Source organism: Myxine glutinosa, chromosome 7 (assembly GCF_964187855.1).
Source record: "Myxine glutinosa chromosome 7, kmMyxGlut1.1, whole genome shotgun sequence".
In the NCBI taxonomy this organism is placed as follows: domain Eukaryota; kingdom Metazoa; phylum Chordata; class Myxini; order Myxiniformes; family Myxinidae; genus Myxine; species Myxine glutinosa.
Genome location: NC_136267.1, coordinates 41,127,509 through 41,148,897, shown reverse-complemented (window position 1 = coordinate 41,148,897; position 21,389 = coordinate 41,127,509). Strand labels below are relative to the sequence as shown.

Below are 21,389 nucleotides of genomic sequence, written 5' to 3'. Positions count from 1 at the left end.
TCGTGGCATTCTTTCTACAATGGAAATCAAATATTGTTCGGGAAGTTCTTCCCAACACTGTTGCAGAAGTTCCCACAAATGTGTTGCACTTGTAGGTTGCTTTGCTTTCACCCTTCTGTCCAGTTCAGCCCAAACCAGCTCGATATGTTTTAAGTCTGGAGACTGCTGGCCATTCCATGATTTGAAGCCTACCGTCTTGTTCTTTTCCTCGAAGGTAGTTTTGACATAGCCTGGAGGTGTGTTTAGGGTCATTATCTTGCTGCAGGATGAACCCCCTGACCAACTAGGCATATACCAGAGGGTATTACATGGTGCTGCAAAATGCTGTGGTAGCTCTTTTGGTTCAGTGTGCCAGTCACTCTGTGCAAGTCGCCAACTCTGGATCCAGCAAAAAGAGCCCCATGTTTGACAGTTGGTGTTACACACTGAGGAACCATCCTTTCGCCTACTCGACGGCGCACAAAAACCCTGCATGACGAACCAAAGATTTCAAATTTTGATTCATCCGTCCATAAGACCTTCTTCCAGTCTTCAGTAGTGCACTGGCGGTGCTTCATGGCCCAGGCAAGCCTCTTTTTCTTATTTTGCCATCTTCGCAATGGCTTTCTTACTGCCACTCGACCTGTCAAACCTGCAGCTCGAAGTCTTCTCTTCATAGTTGAAACTGAGACTTGCTTACTTCGACCAGTGTTATGCTGTGCTTGAAGCTGTTGTCCTGTGAGCCGCCTATCACGCAAGCTGTTGACTCTCAGAAACTTGTCTTCTGATTCTGTTGTGGCTTTGGGTCTTCCAGACCTCTTCCTGTCAGAGTTTCCTCCAGTTTCCAATATACTACTTCCTGCAGTGCAATATTGTCCAGATAATGCATCGGAGGGTGTAATCAGTCTGTTCCAATACTGCTTTTATACAGACAGGGGGTTTGTAATCAGCAGAGGTTGGGACACCTGTAGGAATTGTTTGCATCAACTTTCAAGGCTTAATTTACTTACATTGCTGCAGAACAGCTGTAAGTTGTTAACCCATTACTTGTTCCCTGAAGAAGGCCTTTTTTTAACAATATAACTGTGCAATTTACATTATTTTCCCGTTTTTGCTAACCTAAACTTTTTTTTTTAACCTCGAGCAGTTTACTGCTTACCTTTGTGCCATTTCAGGTTATTCACACTGGAAAAATTGAGGTGTTCTAAAACTCTTGACCGGTAGTGTGTGTGTGTGTGTGTGTGTGTGTGTGTGTGTGTGTGTGTGTGTGTGTGTGTGTGTGTGTGTGTGTGTGTGTGTGTGTGTGTGTGTGTGTGTGTGTGTGTGTGTGTGTGTGTGTGTGTGTGTGTGTGTGTGTATATACATATGTATATACACAGCATATAAAAAGTCTACACACCCTTTCAAAATGTTCACCTTTTGTTACATAATAGCCTGGAATTAAATTGCATTAAATTGGACTTTTCCCACATTTATTCACACATCTTAACCTACAACTTCCAAGTGAAAAACAAATTCTACAAATTTAAGAAAATTAATTTAAATATACAAAACTAGAATATCTTGATTGGATAAGTGTCCACCCCCTTATAATAGCAATTATAAATTAGCTCAGGTGTAACCAATCGCCTTCAAAATCACACACCAAGTTAATTCGCCTCCACCTGTGTTAAACTAGTGATTATGATTATTTCAGAATTAAATCAGCTGTTCCTGTAGGTTTCCTCTGTTGGGTAGTGCATTTCACAGCAAAGACTCATCCATGAGCACCAAGGAGCTTTTCAAAAGATCTCCGGGATAAGGTTGTCGAAAGGCACAGATCAGGGCATGGGTATAAAAATATTTCAAAGGCCTTGAATGTCCCTTGGAGCACAGTCAAGCCAATCATTAAGAAGTGAAAGGTGTATGGTACCATCAAGGCCTTGCCTCGATCAGGCCGTCCCTCCAAACTGGATGACCAAGTAAGGAGGAGACTGATCAGAGGCCACTAAGAGGCTAATGGAAACCTTGAAAGAGCTACAGGCCTTTATGGCAAAGACTGGTCACTGTGTATGTGACAACAATATCCCAAGCACTCCACAAGTCTGGCCTGTACAGCAGGGTGGCAAGAAGGAAACCATTACTCAAAAAAGCGCACCTTGAATCCCATTTGAGGTATGCAAAAAAACACTCCTGAGATTCTGAAGCAATGTGTCAAAAAGTTTTGTGGCCTGACGAAACCAAGATGGAACCTTTTGGCCTAAATGCAAAACGTTACGTTTGGCACAAACCTAACACAGCACATCACCCAACGAACACCATCCCTGCTGTGAAGCATGGTGTTGGCAGGATCATGTTATGGGGAATGTTTCTCACCAGCAGGGACTGGGGCACTTGCCAGGATAGAAGGGAAAATGGATGAGTAAAATACAGAAAAATCCAAGAGGAAAACCTGCTGCCCTCTGCAAGAAAGCTGAAATTGGGACGGAAGTTCACCCTTCAGCATGACAATGACCTGAAGCACACAGGCAAAGCTACACTGGAGTGACTAAGGAACAAAAAGATAAATGTCCTTGAGTGGCCCCAGTCAGAGCCCCGATATAAATCCAATTAAAAATCTGACGACGAAGATTTCTGTCAATCAATGCTCCACATGCAATTTGACTGAGCTTGAACAGTTTTGTACAGAAGAATGGGCAAATATTGCCCAATCAAGGTGTGTAAAGTTGGTAGAGACCTATCTCAACATTCACAGCTGTAATTGCTATTAAAGGTGCTTCCACCAAGTATTAACTCAGGGGGGTGGATACTTATTCAACCAAGATGTTCTAGTCAAGATATTATGTAATTTTAATTAATTTTCTGAAATTTGTGGAATGTTTTTCACTTGGAAGTTGTGGGTCCAATGTGTAAATAAAGGTGGGAAAAGTCTGATTTAATGCATTTTAATTCCAGGCTATTAGGCAACAAAAGGTGAAAAATTTGAAAGGGCATGTGGACCTTCTATCGACATTGTATATGAACAATCTCTGAATGTCATGAACATTATCTTCCAGTAGATTGTCCTGTTCTTACCTTTTTACAAGTTCAACCTGTTTGATAAAGCCACTGCTTGTGCTACCTCACCGGCTCACCCACAACCCCCTTGCCAACCACTCCCCCACCGTCCCGAACAACATCTTCAAACATAGGCCTGTGGAGTGGGACGTCTTAAACCAAACACTATTGTACTGGGATTCAAACGCAATTGGAGGACTGTTGACGCACAGGAATTTGAAGATTACATCAACATTATACAGTAAGGCCTTTGTGGTAAATTGTAATGGTGACTTTGATAACTGATATCCAAAATTGCAATACGAGTTTTTTATTTATTTTTTATCTACTGAATAAAATTAATAAAAAACAGTTGTTTTTGTGATCCATGCAAATAACCCTCTATTATTTCCACTTTTCAGTGATGCGTTTGACTTTCAATACAGTGTTGCTGTGTTCCGCATGAAAGACGGCCTTGACATATCTGACATCCTGATTGCACAAGGTATGTCGGGAAAGTCTATCCTGTTGTAGATTTGATCTCTCTATTTATGGCTGCTAGGTTGGTTGGGGTGCTTAGAGGAGGAGAGTGGAAGGTAGGTGGGGGGGGGGGGGGGAGGGGGGTTGTATTTAGGAGTTACAGACAGACTCGAAGGTTAATGACACTTTGCATTCCTGCAAAAAGACAAATATATTCTGTACGAATTGCAATGCGTCCAAACGTTGTTTTAAAATCTACTTTAACGTCTCTCATCCTCCAGAAGAGCTTGCAGTTTCTGAACCTACCGAGACATTGAAACAAAGCCCAGGTGGGTCCATTGGGCCTGTCATGACTGAAGCTGGCCAGGTCCAGATTGGTGAGAGGAGACTTCTTTTTTTGGCAGCTTGTACCCCAACAATGTGCTTCTATCCAATGTATTTTTGTTGTTGCCGAAGTTTATTTTATCGTCCTAATTGAGCTTTATGCTGCATGCTTTTCTTTCCCTTTTCATCTTGCTCCCATTCGGTCCTCTTCTCCTCCCCCAACCCACCTCCCCCCACCCTCCACCCCCACCATCCGTGGCCACCCTTCCCCCTTTTGCCAAAACCCCAATTACCGTGACCCTCTGCTGCACAATTGCTCATTTCAGTTCCATTTGAACCGTCCAAAATCTCTCGATCCTTCGATGTTACAGCAGCATCATCGAGGAAAAGGAGCAAGACACAACCGTTGCTGCTTTGCATGCGTTCTGCATCACATCCTCCAAAAAGTGACTAGCACAGGGTGGTCTGGCTGGAATGCACCTGCTACATGCCTTGTACACATGTGCTTAACCTTTATGTTGCTGCCACAACAACCTTTCCCAACCATGAAAGAGACCTTTGTGTTTTGTACTTCCTATATCGGCCTTAGCCAGTGAACATTAACTTTTAACTGAGCTGGCTTGCTGCTTTTCTCATTCCTTAGGCCCACTGTCTGGTAGAGTGCAGCTGAGTGAGCATGAACAGAAACTTTACTCGGAAAGCCAACAGTATCGACACAAGCAGACCTCTGGCACGGTTGACGTCTGGTGGCTTTTTGATGACGGCGGTACGTCCTTTGGATTATCGCATTATTGTAACTGACGTTGCTTTAGATGCTCTTCTGTTTTGGATATCCATTTGGAAGACACTAAGCATTCCTGAAGTTAGTATTATCAATGTTGTACTGTATTCAAACAAAGAAATAAGTTAATGGGAAGTCTATTAGGGACTCATCCCACAAATAGGCTCACTTACTGGTACGTGATATTGTGCCGCACTCGACTTGTTACTGCAACTTTTATGCATTTATGATGCTGGTCATTTAAGTGATTAGCATACATTTTAAAAATGCATTTGTTACCCCTTTTAACAGATGTTCCATTTGAGTGTTGCCCTAACCCTAACCCTAACAACCCTAACAACTTGGCAAATAAAGGCTGACGTGGATCTTTTATTCTAGCCAGTCGAGAGACGGCAGTGCATTATGGATTTATTCTTGCTCAGAGGTGTTGCCATGTCTGGTGTGGGCTTCACGGTTAAAGTAGCTGGCTGAACTTGGGGTCCTGAGTTTGAGCCCCTGTCGTGTGTCATGCCATTAAAGTAACACCAGCTGGGACAACTCAGACTGTCATCCTTCTGAAGTCAGAAAAATTAGTCCCAGCTTTCTGGGAAGAGTGGGCCATTCAAGTATCCTATGTCATAGTCGTGTCAGAGTTGTGACCAGTCCAGGATTGTGGAACTTGACCAAAGAAAAACTGCTTCGGCAACCCTTTGCTTCTCAAAACGTGAAAGAAATGGTTCTTCTTGAGGTGCTGCCATGCTGTTGCAGATACTTTTGATTGAAGTATGTCCTCCCTGGCATTTGTATCCTCTTGTAATGTAGTTAATTTTTAGCTAAATATTAAGACATCTTACTATATTAAATAAGCCTGGTGTTGGCTTAACAGTTAAGGTGGCTGGCTTGAGATCTCGGGGTCTTGAGTTTGAGCCCCTGTCATGCTGTTGAATTACCACCAGGTCAGTTGACTCAGCCTGTTATCCTTCCGAGGTCGGCAAAATGAGCAGTTCGAGTATCCTGCGTCGGAGTGGAGACCCGTCCAGGATTGTGAGTAGGATAATAATGTTGTTCCTGGACCACCCTCATTTTCCCATTGACTTACATGTTAATTTTTCTCTCACCCTCATTTCCCTTAACACCTCTATTTCTCCCACCCTGTTCTTTACGAACCTTTTAGCCTTTTGACATACTCTTATTCTCAATGTTGTTCATTAGACCACTCGAACAATGATTCTACGAATATTATTTTGCTCCCTCTCACTCTCTTAATATCAATGATCCCGAGTAGACCACTCAAACAATGATCCGACAAATATTTGTTTATGTGTGGGAAATAATTTAATTATCTTACCACTACCATCACCATCTAATACATGAACAAAAAAGATGTTTGAGTTTGGTTCTTTATTAAGATATTTTAACTGAGTTAAGATAAAATGATAAACCTCCCTCAATGTTCTTGTTTGAGCGCCTCCAGTGCCACACACCATTTTAAAATTAAAGTATATATTTTCCTGACAACCATCAAAGTTTTCCGTCCACTCAAAAATATTTCCATCTTTTTTACCCAACTCACCGGTATTTAAATTAATTCTCTTATTTGTTTTGTGAACTTTTCTACCATTTGCCTTTTCAATTATACCTATTTGATATTTTTCACATTCGTTATGTTTACCATTTATATACCAAGGTTGATTACACCTCCACTCTTTAGTCTGGTTGATACTTGGTTCTATCATTTATTTATTCATAAAAAAGGTGGCGGTAGCCCTTAAAATCCCTAACACTATATATCTTATCACTTATATATCTCATCACTTATATATCTTATCACTTATATACTTATATCTTATCACTTATATATCTCATCACTTATATATCTTATCACTTATATACTTGTATAACCATAAGGGAGACTATCAATTCCATTTTTTAAAATAAACCTCTTATCATCAAAAGCCCCTTATGCTTTCTTATTTATCTCTTCTGTATATAATTGATGTTTATAACTTCTTATTCCATTAATCTTTCTAAACTCTTCTTTCTTTGTTGTTAAACAGTTATAATAATCCTTAAAGTTTATTGTTTCTTTAATAACATTTTTCTTTACACCTTTTAACTTATCAGTCTTTTCAATGTTATTCACAATGTATTTATAAGCATAAGCCTTTGACCTCAATCCCACAAATTCACTCAAAACATATCCTCCTAATTCATCCTTGAACTTTCCAATCACCTTTTTATTTTTAGAAGAGAACAACTCACTCTGGACTGTAATTACTTGTATCATAGATATTAATGTCCTTTTTCATGTCAAAATAAACATCATCAGTATGAATTTTAAAAATAAAACTATCTGTATCCATATAAAGTAGATTAACATCATTTTGATATTTCTTCCTCAAGTTATTGTAAAAGTAATCATACATCAAGGACTTTGATAAATCAAGTATTGAGGTACCAATGTAAATAGGTTTGTCCATCTCAACGCTTTCTCTCATCAAATGTATCGCACAAAAGTTTTCCGTAAAAACTTCTACTCTCGAGAAGCTTGGTCTGTTGATTAATTTTGATGCTTGTTTCCATGATGTTGATAGACGAATGTTTTGTCTCTTTCTAACATTCCCCATCGTTTTTCCAAATACAGCATTATTCATCAATTTATAAAAGTCTTTCTCAAAATCTGTTTTTGACTCTGTTCTTCTTTGTGTATTAAAATCAATGTACTCTTTCAACCAATGACTGATTAAACTTGAGAATCCTATGTATCTTTTCAACACGGAGACCCTTTGAAAGACATTGTCTCAAATTTATTTGATGGAGCACATAATTTTTCTTGTTGTATAGTGTTGTTAGAAGCTTCTCTGACGCTTTACCCTTTACATTAAATAAATATATAATAACCACCTTTAGAGGCCATTTTTCCCCGCAAAGCGGGGGTTGGCCTTTTTCGGTGACCGTGGTTGTTGTTGTTTTTTGGTCCCCTTTTTGAAGCAATGTTTTACGGCTGGATGCCCTTCCTGCCGCCAACCGTTTGTCGCCTTTTTTTTTTACGACAAACAGGGAATTACCAGTGAACAGGTACTCAATTAGCTGACCTCGGAAGGATGACAGGCTGAGTCAACCCCCCTGGTGTTAATTCAGCGATCGACCGGGATTCGAACCCAGGATCCTAGGATCCTAAGCCTGTACCCTAGCCGCTAGCCCAACACCAGGGCAACATTAAATGATTGTTGATAATCACTTAACCCCTCCTTCTTTGGACTTTCCTTTTCACAAGCAAATGGGAGATATTTGTGTAGGTTATGGAGTTCCTCTGGATATTTCAAATCAACTTCAAAATAATAACCAACTTTTTCTTCATCTAATTCAGCTTGTGTAGAGATACATACATCTTGTAAAACCTTTTTGTAGTCTTTTTCCTTTACCCATCTAAGTTTTCCATAAGGAAGAGCCTGAGACATTGCCCAGCCATAGAGGTTGTTCGCGTCATAGTACATCAAGTAAGAACTCTCTTTCGTTGAATCATAATTCGGAAGATATTTGTTATTTGCTTTTGCGTATCTGCTCGAGCATACTTGTGAAATTCCACCTCTTTTTGCCTTTTCAATCATTAAAAGCATATCGACATCGGTTATCAAATCCAAAGCTTGTTTTGTCATTTTTAACATTGCACTCCAAGCCAATCCAGGAGCAGTGTAATAGTGAGCAGGATCCAATCCATATCCAGAATGACAGATTGTTCTGAAAGCCTCAAACACATCAGCCAACAAAAGCACATCAGTTTTGAGATACAAATCGTGATACTCACCAAGATTCTTGATGTTATATTTTTTCCAAACATTTTGTGCGTGTACATAATCTTTATCAGATATATGACTATTATTTAATTTATTATAGAAATTTTCTTTTCAAGGAAGTTGTGTTTCATTGAATCTCTCAAATGAGTTCATATAGTCATAGGGATAAATTCCCTTTTGTGTTAGTAAATCTTTGTCTGAAAAATACTCTGAAAGACATGGGAACTCTTTTAGATTTTGAACCAAGTTAGCCAATGGACTTGTCATTAATTTAAATGTATCAAGAAATCTGATCTGAGTTATAGGAGATGTATGAATTGTTTTTGTGAATGAAATGTATTTCTGATCCGTGTTAGGAATTGCTGAAATGTGTCCAGATGTCTTTGAGAGTTCCTTGATAAATAGATGCGTATCATAATTAGCGTTGTTATGAAGAAAGACAGGAATGAAAGAGGGGAGTTTATAATTAATATTACAACTTTGATGAGCCGAACCTCTATATTTACCAGTGAGATGGCAATGATCTCTAACCTTTAGACCTTCACCAATTTTCTCCTCATAAATATGACAGACATTGTTTTTTATAAATTTCCTTTTCTCTTTACTCGTCAAGGACATTGGTTTATTGGTTTCTCTCATTATCTTTCTTAATCGAACACAGTCTTTTTCTAGTCGTTTCACAAACTCCTCTGGAGTATTTGAGCCTCTATACACCTCTAATTTGTTATATTCATCACCAACGGATGATTTGATATAATAACAAAAACCACAAGGAGTATGTTTATGATATTTATTTGTGTATGATTCTTCTGGATCTGGAGAAGCAGTATCAATTTTTTCTAAAATACTTTCAAAATCAGCATATATAACAAATGGATGTTTTATTGTTTTCTTTTCATCTTTGAATGAGATCTTTGAGCCTTCTTTAGGCATATTGATTACCGTTGATTTATGTTCACCACAATAATTTGAATGTTTATCTAATTTTTCTTGTGTATGGAAGAAGTTAAGACAACGCATACAAATATATATTTTATTTGTTCTTTTACCTACTTGTGGTTTTATTAATTTTGTAATATCTTTGATGTATGTATAATGTGAATTTTCCTCTGAATTAACATAAAGAAGATTAATATGAGTTTGATTATAATTTTCAGAAAGCTTTAAAATCTGAATGTTGTTTATTTCCGTCAGACCATAAACATTAACTGATAAATTATTCATCTTTTCAAATTTAGGAATATCATTAAAAGCCATTGGAAAATTTAAATCTTTTGTTTTCAATGTATTCTCATATTTTTTATAATGAGATACTCTTTCAACATGGCTATCTTGAGGATGTAGATGTGCAAGAATAGACCAGAGAAAACATTTATTGTCTTTATTTTTGATATTGATAACTGCTTTTCTATTTTTGATAACACTTGGTAAATCAATGTAAGAAGAAGCGTTTAGAGGATCTGATTTAAGAATATGAATGTCAATAAATAGTATCTCATCTATATTCCATCCACTTCCAGTAATAGTATGCTCAAGTTCTTGTTCTTGCTGGATAAGTTCAACATAAGTGGGATTAATCTGATTGTATGTTGTTATAAAGTGTGTGCCTGTTCTCATGTAAGCTAAATCAGTGATGTTTTCACCAGTGAATGAACAATCTTTTGAGATTTTTATTTTAATACCCATATAGAACTTGATTGAATTCAATTCGAGAAGAGTCTTTTCAACGAAGGCTTTCATTGATGGTTCAATAATCTCTACAGCTTCAAGTATTGACTTTGGACCAGGAGGATTAAAGTTAAAGATTCGAAACCTGATATGTCTTTTGAAAGCACCATCAGTATTTTTAATAGTAAACAATTTTGACAAGTGTTTGTTTGTTTTAAGATGGGCTTTGAAACCCTTCTTTAGGATATCTCTATTACAGAGACTACAATGTTGTTTGTTCTTAGGAAGTGGTGATAATTGATTTAGAATGTTGTAAGTGTGTTTTGCAGTGAGAATATGTCGTTTATAATATTTTACTTCCTTCTCGCAAGTATCACAATAAACCATATTTATAGCGTGAGAAAACGTGCTGTTTTATATATGAAACTATACTTAAAGTAAAACACTTTTTGAGCTTTTCAACTCTGTTTTATATGTGAAACTATACTTAAAGTAAAACACTTATAAAAGAAAGTGCCTTTTTACAGGCTTTTTATATATGAAACTGTGCTTAAAGTAAAACACTTTTTAATCACAAAATACAACACTAAAATTATCATCATCACTATCATCAAAGTTCAATGAGAACACAGTATCATCTGTGTACACTGAATTATCATCACTAAAATTACTATCACTATCACTCATTGATTCACTATCATCATCAATAAAGCTACTCTCATAACTATCATTTGAGCACAAACTATTAGTATCATAATTATCATTAGATCCTAGACTCTCAGTATCACATTCAGATCCTGGACTCTCAGAGTATTGACTGTTAATATCACTCATTTACATACCATTAAACTTCCATCAATATCTATATATTTTCTTTCATTAGAACTAATAACCACAATATTTTTTACATTAAATGTTATTTTCAAATAATCTCTAATAATCAGGGTACGGAATGATAGTTCACCACTAATATTCATATTATTAATTTCACCCACATCTTTGGGTCTATTAAAGAATATACAAATGTTTCCTATAGAATCGTTGATGGTCTTATCATTCATTTTCAAAGCTTCTTTGTCAATGATCTTTTCAAGCTTTGAGTAAATTGCCAGTAGTAGTGGAGAAACTTTTGTCAAATTTACTTTAATAGAGTTATTAATTAACATAGCTTGTCCCATAAATTTAATAAAAGGACACATGTTATTCTCCATTATGGGTTTAATCCAAAAATTTCCATATTTCTCTTTGTTCAATTTAACATCTTTGACATATTTTTCTATTTCTTCCACCGAAGTAGAGATTGATTGAAATTTGTCTTTTGTGTTTTGAAACATTGTATTTATTAGCTAATAAACTTGCGTTTAGTTTAAGTAAAAATTTCCTATATAAATATGATAGAAGGATATTTAGAATTTCCAGACTCTCCATATGATAAATTAGAGAATTGTCCGGCTTGTGATAGAGTGGGGCTTAATGATGAGGATTCATCTATCTATAATTCCAGTAATCTCTGTTTGTACGTTTGTACGTTTGTACGTCTGTACGTCTGTACGTCTGTTTGTCTGTGACCGCTGTTTCTCGACAACCACGGGTCCGATATACTTTTAACTTGCCAGGTATATTGCTGGGGACCCGAGGATGTGCCTTTTCAAGGTTTCATATTAATCGGACAATTACTTACCGAGCTATGTCCAAAAAACGATTCAACCAATCAGAGAGCAGCGAACTAGCGCGTGTGCCGAACGTGGCGGACACACTCTGCCTCGGATGGCACATTTGAGAGCGTATTCATTTATTTCACGTTTGCAAACTATGTTGGCGTTAAACTATGTTTTAAAACTAATAAAAACGAATTTGCGATTCATTCACTTTCCTGCGCGTTTGTGCACGCGATGGCGATTTCTTTACCAAACTCCGGAAGCCGTTCGCTTTGGACCAAACCATTTCATGTAAATAGAGGGGGGGGGGGATTGTCACCGTACTCGCAAGCCGTTCGCTTTGGACCAAACCATTTCATGTAAATAGAGGGGGGGGGATATAATTTTAGATATAGATATAGTACGGGCAATGCCCTAGTACAAACAATGTTTATTCTGTGATTATCTTCTAATTAATGATAAATAAAAAAATAAAAAATATATATAACTCTTTTAAATTAGAACCAAAAATGAATTACTTTACAAGATTAATAAGAGAGATGAATGTTAAGTATTATGATGATAATACACCATTTCTTACAAGGGAAGAGACTATTTGTATTGAGGAAATGTATAAGGGTTTAATGATATTTATTATTCAAAATAATTTTAATGGAAATGTTAATACAAGATACTATATAAATAAAATAATGAATTATTTTGAAATTAAACCTGAACTCAGGATAAAATATAGAGTTTCTAAAATAGCTCAAAAAAAGTTCGATGACTTGTTTTCCAAATATATAAATGAATGATTTTTTACCCGTTTGGGAAAATAAGATAAAATTTAATAACCATAAAAATATTCCAAATTCATTGAGATGTCTAATAGTTGGTTCAAGTGGATGTGGAAAAACATGTTTACTTTTAAAGATGCTCCTTCGTCCTAATTTTTTAGATTATGATAATTTAATAGTTTTTATGAAGTCAAGTTTTCAACCCGAGTATCAACTACTCTCACAAGGTTTTAATGCGGGTCTTAAAAAGGAAGACATTATCGGTTTATTTAAACTTCAAAACAAACTAAATGATTATAATATTGAAGATATAATACAATTATTTTGTGATACACAGAAATCAAAATCGAAACCAAAACCCATAACTTGTATTCTCAGTGATAATACGGATGATATACCTTCACCTCAAGATTTAGATAAATCAAAAAAGAACCTCGTTATCTTTGATGATTGTGTTAATGAGAGAAACTAAACAGTAATGGATAGCTACTATACAAGAGGGAGACATTCTTCTTGTAATTGTATTTATCTTAGTCAGTCATATTTTCAACTCCCTCGACGCTCAATAAGAAACAATGCCAATACTTTTATTTTATTTAAGTTAAATTCAATAGATGTAAATAATTTTTGGAGAGATAATTGCTCTACGTTATGTAGTAAAAAAGAATTTGAAAATTATATGAAACACATGATTGGAAAATATAAATATATTGTTGTGAAACAAGATGAGATACTAACTGATATTTTACACACATGAATGATAACTATTATTATTAATCTTGTGGGTAAATCTGCTTCAGGAAAGAACTTTCATAAATCTAAACTCTTGAATAGTAAAAATGAAAAGATTGTAAGTTTTTTTAAAAAACACCCTATGATTCGTTTTGTGAGTACTACAACCAGAGCAAAGCGACCAGGAGAAGTAGAAGGGAAAGATTATTACTACATTTCAATGGAGGAACATATGCGATTGAGGAACGAAGGTCAAATATTTGAGGAGGTCTCTCTTGGCTACAAAATATTCACATTAATTCATTTATTTTGTATAGCGCTTTTCCAGAAGCCCAAAGGCGCTTTGACAGAGTGGAAAACATAATGCATAACAATACATGAAAACAACAATTGCAAAAAGACAAGAATCAAGAAAACAAACAGCAGCGATATACGGCATATATATAAGACAAGAATCAAAAAGACAAGACAAGAATCAATAGGGAAATATTTAAAGCAAAAGGAGGGAGAAGGAGAAGAGATAGTCAGGGGTTAAATGCTGTGGGTTGAATGTTGAATGCAGCATTGAACAGGTGGGTCTTTAGTGATGTTTTGAATGTGGTGAGTGAGGAGGAGTCTCTGATGGTGTGAGGTAGTGAGTTCCAGAGGGTGGGAGCAGCGATGGAGAAGGCCCTGTCCCCCCAGGATCTGAATTTGGTCCGGATGGAGGGGGTCAGGAGGTTGGTACCAGCAGAGCGGAGGTTGCGGGTGGGAGTGTGTCTGGAGAGGAGGTCAGCCAGGTAGGATGGGGCCAGGTTATGGAGGGCTTTGTATGTCAAGAGGAGGATTTTGTACTGGATTCTCTGGGGGATGGGGAGCCAGTGAAGCTTGTAAAGGACGGGGGTGATGTGGTCACGGGTCCGGGAATGAGTGAGTAGACGGGCAGCGGAGTTCTGAATGTATTGGAGTTTATTGGTGATTTTTGAGGGTGAACCATAGAGGAGGCTATTGCAGTAGTCCAGACGGGAGGTGATGAAGGCGTGGATGAGGGTTTCTGCAGCCGTGGAGGAGAGGGATGAGCGGAGACGGGCAATGTTTTTCAGGTGAAAGAAGGCTGACTTTGTGATCTGTTTAGTGTATTTGTCGAAGGAAAGGGTTTGGTCAAAGATGACGCCAAGATTCCGGATGTGAGGGGAGGTGGATACTGGGATACCGTCGATGTTGAGGGCAAAGTTATGGGTGGATTTTGTGAGCGTTTTTGGGCCAATGATGATTATTTCAGATTTATCACAGTTAAGCTTGAGGAAGTTGATTTGAAGCCAGGATTTTATTTCAGTGATGCAGTTTGTCAGGATAGAGTGGGTGTCGGTGGAGACGGACTTGGTGGAGATGAAAAGCTGGATGTCATCGGCGAAGCAGTGGAATTGGAGACCATGACGGCGGATTAAGTGACCGAGCGGGGACAGGTAAAGGATGAAGAGGAGGGGGCCAAGAACTGAACCTTGGGGGACACCTTGGGGGAGGGGAGCAGTGGGGGATTTGCAGTTATTGATGGAGATGAACTGGCATCTGTCAGAGAGGTATGATTTAATCCAAGAGAGGGCAGTGCCGGTGACGTTAAAGGTGGATTCAAGTCGGGTGAGGAGGATAGTGTGATCGATGGTATCAAAGGCAGCGCTGAGGTCGAGGAGGACGAGAATGTTGAGGTTGCCAGCGTCAGAGGAGAGGAGAAGGTCGTTGGTGATTTTGAGGAGAGCAGTTTCAGTACTGTGGTTGGAGCGGAATCCGGATTGGAATGTTTCATACAAGTTATTGGCAGAGAGATGATGTTTGAGTTGAGTGGCTACAGCGCGTTCCAAAACTTTTGACAGAAAGGGTAGGTTGGAGATGGGTCTGAAGTTGTTTAGGGTGTCAGGGTTTAGACCAGGTTTTTTTAGAATGGGGGTAACAGCAGCAATTTTGAGGGAAGGTGGGACGATGCCTGTAGACAGGGAGGAGTTTATTGTTGCAATGATAAGTGGAGAGAGAGCAGGGAGGGAGGCTTTGACAAAGCTGGAGGGGATGGGGTCAAGAGTGCAGGTGGCAGTTTTCATTCCTATGAGGAGTTCAGAGAGGTCAGTAGGAGAGATTGGGGAGAACCGAGACAGGGGATGGCAGGACAAGGGGGGGCAGGTGGTTGGAGGGGGAGCGGGTGCGGCGGTGGTCAAGCTGTTGTAGATGTTGTCAATTTTGCGTTGGAAGAAAGAGAGGAAGGAGATGCAGTTGTCTACTGTGAATGACTGGGTGGTGGTGTTCAGGGGGCGGAGGAGTTTGTTTATTGTCGAGAAGAGTGCTTTTGGGTTTCCGGAGCCAGAGTGGATAATTTGAGAGTAGTAGGCAGAGCGGGCGCGGGAGAGGGCATCTTTGTAGTGTTGTATGTGGTCCTTGTAGGCTTGGGAGTGAACTGTGAGACCCGTTTTATTGCGGAGTCTTTCAAGTTGGCGAGCACGAGTTTTCATCAGGTGGAGTTCAGGGGTAAACCAGGGAGCAGAATGGGTGAAAGAAACTGTTTTGGTTTTTACAGGCGCAAGCTGGTCAAGGCAGGAGGAGAGAGTGTGGTTGTAGTAGTCAGTGAGGTCGGAAGGGGTGTGGAGGTCAATGAAGGGAGAAGTGGACATTTTTTCAGAGAGGGTGGATGAGAATGAGGTAGGTGAAAGAGCGTTTAGCTTACGGAAGTTGATTGTGCGATAATGCCTTGGTGTTGGGGCGGGGATGTTGATGGTCAGAGTGATGGCTAAGTGGTCAGAGAGGGTGAGGTCGGAGCCATAGAGATGGTGCAAATTTAATCCAGTGGAGCAGACAAGGTCCAAAATGTGACCACGGATATGGGTAGGAAAGTCGACATGTTGAGTGAGGTTAAAGCAGGTGAGTAAATCAGTGAAGTCAGTGGTTATTGTGGAGTCAGTGGAGTCCATGTGGATATTGAAATCACCAAGGAGGAGGATTGAGGGGGAGAGGGAACATAGCTGGGTCAGAAAGTAGGAGAAGTCAGACAGGAATGATGGGTGTGGTTTGGGAGGGCGGTAGACGACAGCCATGACTGACTGCGTGTGACCAGAGAGTTTTAAAGCCAGGTGTTCAAATGATGGAGCAGATGAGATGGAGATGAGGTTGGTCTTGATGTCTTGACGGTGGATAACGGCAATTCCACCACCTCGGCCCTCCGAGCGTGGTTTATTGACGTAGGAATATCCATTGGGTGTGGTGAGGTTGAGTGTGTAGTAGTCCAGAGGTTGTTGCCAGGTTTCGGTGAGACAGAGAAAGTCCAGTTTGTTATCCAGGATGTATTCGTTCAGGATGAGGCATTTATTGTTGAGGGACCGGGTGTTGAACAGGGTGAGCTTGATGTTGTTTTGAACAGCAGGGATGAATTCAGGTGATTTAGCCAGGGTTCGTAGGCAAGAGGTGCGATCGTGTGGGTTGCTGTGACCAGGTGCGCTGGGACGAAGAGTGAGAGTGCGCTGAGCCGACCAGAGGACGGGGATGGAGTGACCTGATTGCAAATAAACAAACTTGCGACCGGAGCCACGGTGAATGTACCTGGGTCGTCGGAGGAGTCCATTTGATTTGATGGCAGAGATGCATGATGGGGTGGAGCGGGTATTGAGCAGAAGAAGCCTTGCGGCGGAGTACTTCAGAGCCATGCCAGGCAGGAGCGAAGGGACGAGTACGAGGCCAAGGTCGAGGAGGCAAAGCGGCAAACGCAGCGGCAAACGCAGCGGCAAACGACTGCAGCCGCTAATCAAGACCACAGCGGCAAACAAGGCCACAAGGCCACCAAGACCACAAGGCCACCGGCAAACAAGGCCACGGCCACAAACAACGGGAGCGGGCCTTTCGATTCCGTATTCCGTACCATCAAAAGCAGATTCCGTTATCCAGCCGGAGAACACGCGGCACGTGCGGGTGTGAAAAGGCAGGACAGGTGTGAGATGTCAGGTCAGAAAAGTAGAAGCAGACCCTGTACATCCATCCAGTCGGAGAAGCGGCGAATATGCAACGCCAGCGTCCTCTCGCAACCCGAGAAGTGGAGAGAACCAACTCACATTGTAAGAGTGAGTTAAATAAAGTAAAATCTAATGGTCTTGGGATTTTAGAAACTAATCCTGAAGGAATGAGACAAATTATATTAAACAATTGTGTGGTAATGGAGTTAAGATTTTATCATTCGGTTTTGATATCGATGAGGAGACTCAACGCAAACGTATGAAAAGCAGAGATACAAGTATTAGTGAAGAAGAAATAACAACTCGTATTAATACCAATAAAGAATTTGATGAAATATTTAAAGAAAAGGATTTATTTCAACACATTTACTATAATGATGAAGAAAAGGAAAATTTTCCCATTGACCTTTACAATTCATTAAATGATATTTTTCAAAAAATAAATACAGAAAATGAATACCGAAGAAAGAGCAAGAAAGTTGAAAGAACATCAAGAGTTGGTTTCAAAAGTTGTAAAACAACAGGAAGAGAAAAAGAAGAAACAGAGACAAAAACTAACTGGTGAAGAAGCCTTTGAAAGAAAACAAGAGAAATTTTTTAAACCACTTTTAAAAACTCAACAAACGATTTCACCTCCAGTTCCCACGTTAGAATTTACTCCGAAAAAACTTCAGATGCTCAAAGATTTTAGTCAAATGACAGAGCAAGAACTTGGAGAATTAGAATATGATGATGAAGGATTATTTCGGAAACTTGAGGAGGTAAATCAACCCCATAATTATGTTGTGGAAGCTCTTCAAAACAATGAATATTCGGCGGTTTCAAAAACCAGAGCAGGTCTCATTCCAACAGAAGAACCAGCACAGTTCCATCTTGTGAAAGAAAGGTTATTGATATTTAATGATAAATTGGTGTTCTTAAGTTCTGCTCAACCAAATGTTGAATTAACTCCAAGATTAATGTTTCTTCTAACAAACTCCGGATTCAGCGGTTCAAAATATTTTGAGGAACCACTTGATATGGAAAGAGAGGAAGATAGGGTATATATTGATTTACTAAACTCACTTGATTATGGAGTTTCTGTTGCTGGTAAAAGTAAGAAGAATGAGAAGGAGAAACATATTATTGATGCTTTAAGTAAGCTTGGTTCGAGTGTTAGCTTTCTTCCAAATGACCCATCACAATTAGTTAATAGACTATTATTGTTGTTAGGTAGTAAGAAGGCTGGAAACAACAATTGTTTTAATGAAACATCCGCCATTTTAGACCAGTTGATGAATATGAAAATAATTAATAAATATCAATACAAAGATATTTTATTAGACATTAAATAAGATGAGAAGCACAATTCTTCGTTTTAATTTCACAACGAGTGATTACACAGCTTCATTCCCTTACCCACTACAACTTGACCCCACAAAAGAATATGAGGCTTCTTTATTGTCGATGGAAACTTATAATACACTTTTTAATATCACAGAGAAAAACAACAAGTTTAGTTATAATCCAGGAAGTGGATATAAAACTATAACCGTTTCACCCGGAGCTTACGAGATTTCTCAAATATCTTCTGAAGTCTCTCGACTTATGAAAGAACAAGGTGATGAACCAAAAAATATTGTAATAGATATTCAAAAACACACTTTAAAATCAACTATTAAACTTTTAAAAAATTATAAAGTTGATTTCACGATTGAAAAATCGTTTAGAGAGCTATTGGGGTTCTCTTCAAAAAAGATTGAAACTAACGGGACGTTTTACAGTGATGTCATTCAAATATCCTCCGGTATAAATTCAGTATTAATTCATTGTGATTTGATTGATGGTGCTTATAACGATGGAATAAGAACAAATACAATATTTTCATTCAGTGCATACTCAACCCCGATTGGTTATAAATTTAATATGGAACCAAAAAATCTTGTCTATTTACCTGTCCGGAAAAACCATATACAGAGTAAATTTTAGGATAACAGACCAAGATAATCGTATGATATCCTTTAATGATGAAATTATATCCATCAGAATTCACCTACGTGAAGTTTTTCAATAAATAAATAATGGTTATTGTGAGAAAACACGAGTTGGGAAAATATAAAATAATTACAGGGGATGGGATGTTCCTTTCACCATACAATAAGGGTGAAGGTATGTTTCTTGGTAGAGGATACTATAAACCAGAGAGACAACAGGGTGTGGGACATCAATTCAGAAATAAAGGAGATGGGATAATTGATACTCTAATGGGTATTGGTTCAACCATCCTTAAACATAAAGACCTAATTGGTTCAACTGCTTCTGCCGTGGGCTCAGTTGCGGGTGCTATAAAGAGTATAAAAGATGCTCAAAAGGAGTCTCATAAATTACAAGCAATCAAAGAAATAAAAAAAGGTAAAACTCAACTATCTTCACAAGAACGACAAAAAAATCATTAAAATACTTGGGTCAGGGTTTCAACGATTTTAATGCGATATAAATACAAGTATGGAAGCGATTGATAGTATCTATGATTTGGATGATACGATTATCATTTCAAACTCCACGAAAAAGGAAGACTATTTTAAGGTAAATGCTATAACAGGAACAGACTGGAATTCAAACGGAACAAAAAGTTTTGAAATAAATAATCAACAAACTTACTTGAATATAGCTGATAGTTTCTTGCTGTGTAAATTTAAATTCACTAAGGCTGCGAATAATACTAATGCTACACTCGTAAATGATTTCTTCTGGAAAATGTTTGATAGTGTCCGCCTGTATATTGGAACACAAGAGGTTGAAGCGGTTGATTATGTCTCTGCTACATCTGAAATGATGAAATTTACACTATATTCGTTTCGTGATAGAATGGGTAAGGGAGCTGTTGAAGGTTTTATTCCTGATATGTCAACGGGAACAAATGCTGACCCTGGTTATAGTCAAAGGAAGTCAATGTATAATGATGATACAAAAGCAGAGAATAGTTTTACTGTAGCAGTACCTCTTAAAGGTATATTTGGATTTTGTGATTATGATAAAGTTTTGTATGGGCTTAAAATTAGATTTCAACTACAAAGGAATGATAATGTAAATAGATTGCTTTTTGGGGTTGAAAATGCTTTTGGAGAAAATAATAAATTTGTTATTAATGATTTGTGTTGGTATATCAGTGAATATACTCCTAATCTTAAAATGGAAGAGATGTTAAATAGAAGACTTAACTCAAAGAAACCGCTAAATGTATCGTACCTTAAAAGAAGATGTCAACACGTTAAACTGGAACATACTACCTACACTTGGAATTTGGGTGTTCTTCAAGGAAAACCACGATACCTCTGGCTCATTTTTTAAAAACCAGATGGAGAGGAGGGTACTGATAAGAATAATGCACTGAGTGATAATGCTAAGGTGAAACAACTTCGGGTTTCTCTTGATGGCACATTTTACCGCGAGATAGATTGGAAATTGATTGGGAAAAAAATGATTATGCGGAAGCCTACAAGTCTTACCAAAAGGTGTGTGAAAGCAACGGAAATAATGATCCTATTTTGGATATGGTTGCGTTTCAAAAACTTTATACAATCTACGCAATTGACCTGAGTTCTCAAAAGGAAACTATAAAGTCTAATAGAGTAGATACTTCTCTATACATTGAAAGAGGAGAGAATGAAGAAGTTAATGCTTATTGTTTGCTTTTGGAGGAAACAGAATTAAAGATTAATACAGATAATGGTGTTATGATTAATATCACATAGATTTTTTCTCATAAATAAATGAGTAGGAAAGAACCGGTATATGTTAACCAAATCAATCTTGATAAATTAACATCTTGTATTCAAAATCAAAAGCCTTGTATTATTAATGTTAATTCAATTCAAAGAAGAGGAGCAGTAAGAATTGATGTTTTACTCACAAGAGAGCAGGTGAAAACACTAAATGATGTTGGATCACTTAAAATTAAAATGACAAAACCTATGTTGAAGAAATATTCAATACAAGAGGGAGGATTTCTCCCATTTCTAATTCCTTTATTTGCTGGTTTAAGTGCGGCGGAGCATTGACTGGTGGTATTTCAGCAGCGGTAAAAACTGCTAACGAAAGGAAGGCACAACTAAAAGCTCAAAAAGAATTGGAAAGACAAAACAAGGAGTTGGAGAAACAAATTAGTGGAAGTGGTGTAATTTTAGATTTTTCTCAAAAACTTGAAAGTCTACCTGATAAAGCTAGATTGTTAGTTGGAGATATGCTTTCCTCTA

The 21,389-nt window shown here is 38.1% G+C and overlaps 1 protein-coding gene across 4 annotated transcripts in view; it reads left to right on the top strand.

The window, feature by feature from the left end:
- Window positions 1-21,389, top strand: part of LOC137413502 (solute carrier family 12 member 2) — a 172,510-nt gene that overhangs the window by 74,315 nt on the left and 76,806 nt on the right. For 3 of the 4 annotated variants that reach the window (XM_078781571.1, XM_078781573.1, XM_078781574.1), the window contains 5 exons: window positions 3,150-3,256; window positions 3,417-3,499; window positions 3,756-3,851; window positions 4,125-4,244; window positions 4,442-4,564. In XM_078781571.1, the coding sequence (XP_078637697.1) occupies window positions 3,150-3,256; window positions 3,417-3,499; window positions 3,756-3,851; window positions 4,125-4,244; window positions 4,442-4,564 (529 nt within the window). The remainder of the gene's footprint in view (window positions 1-3,149; window positions 3,257-3,416; window positions 3,500-3,755; window positions 3,852-4,124; window positions 4,245-4,441; window positions 4,565-21,389) is intronic. The other variant, XM_078781572.1, reaches the window with a different exon arrangement.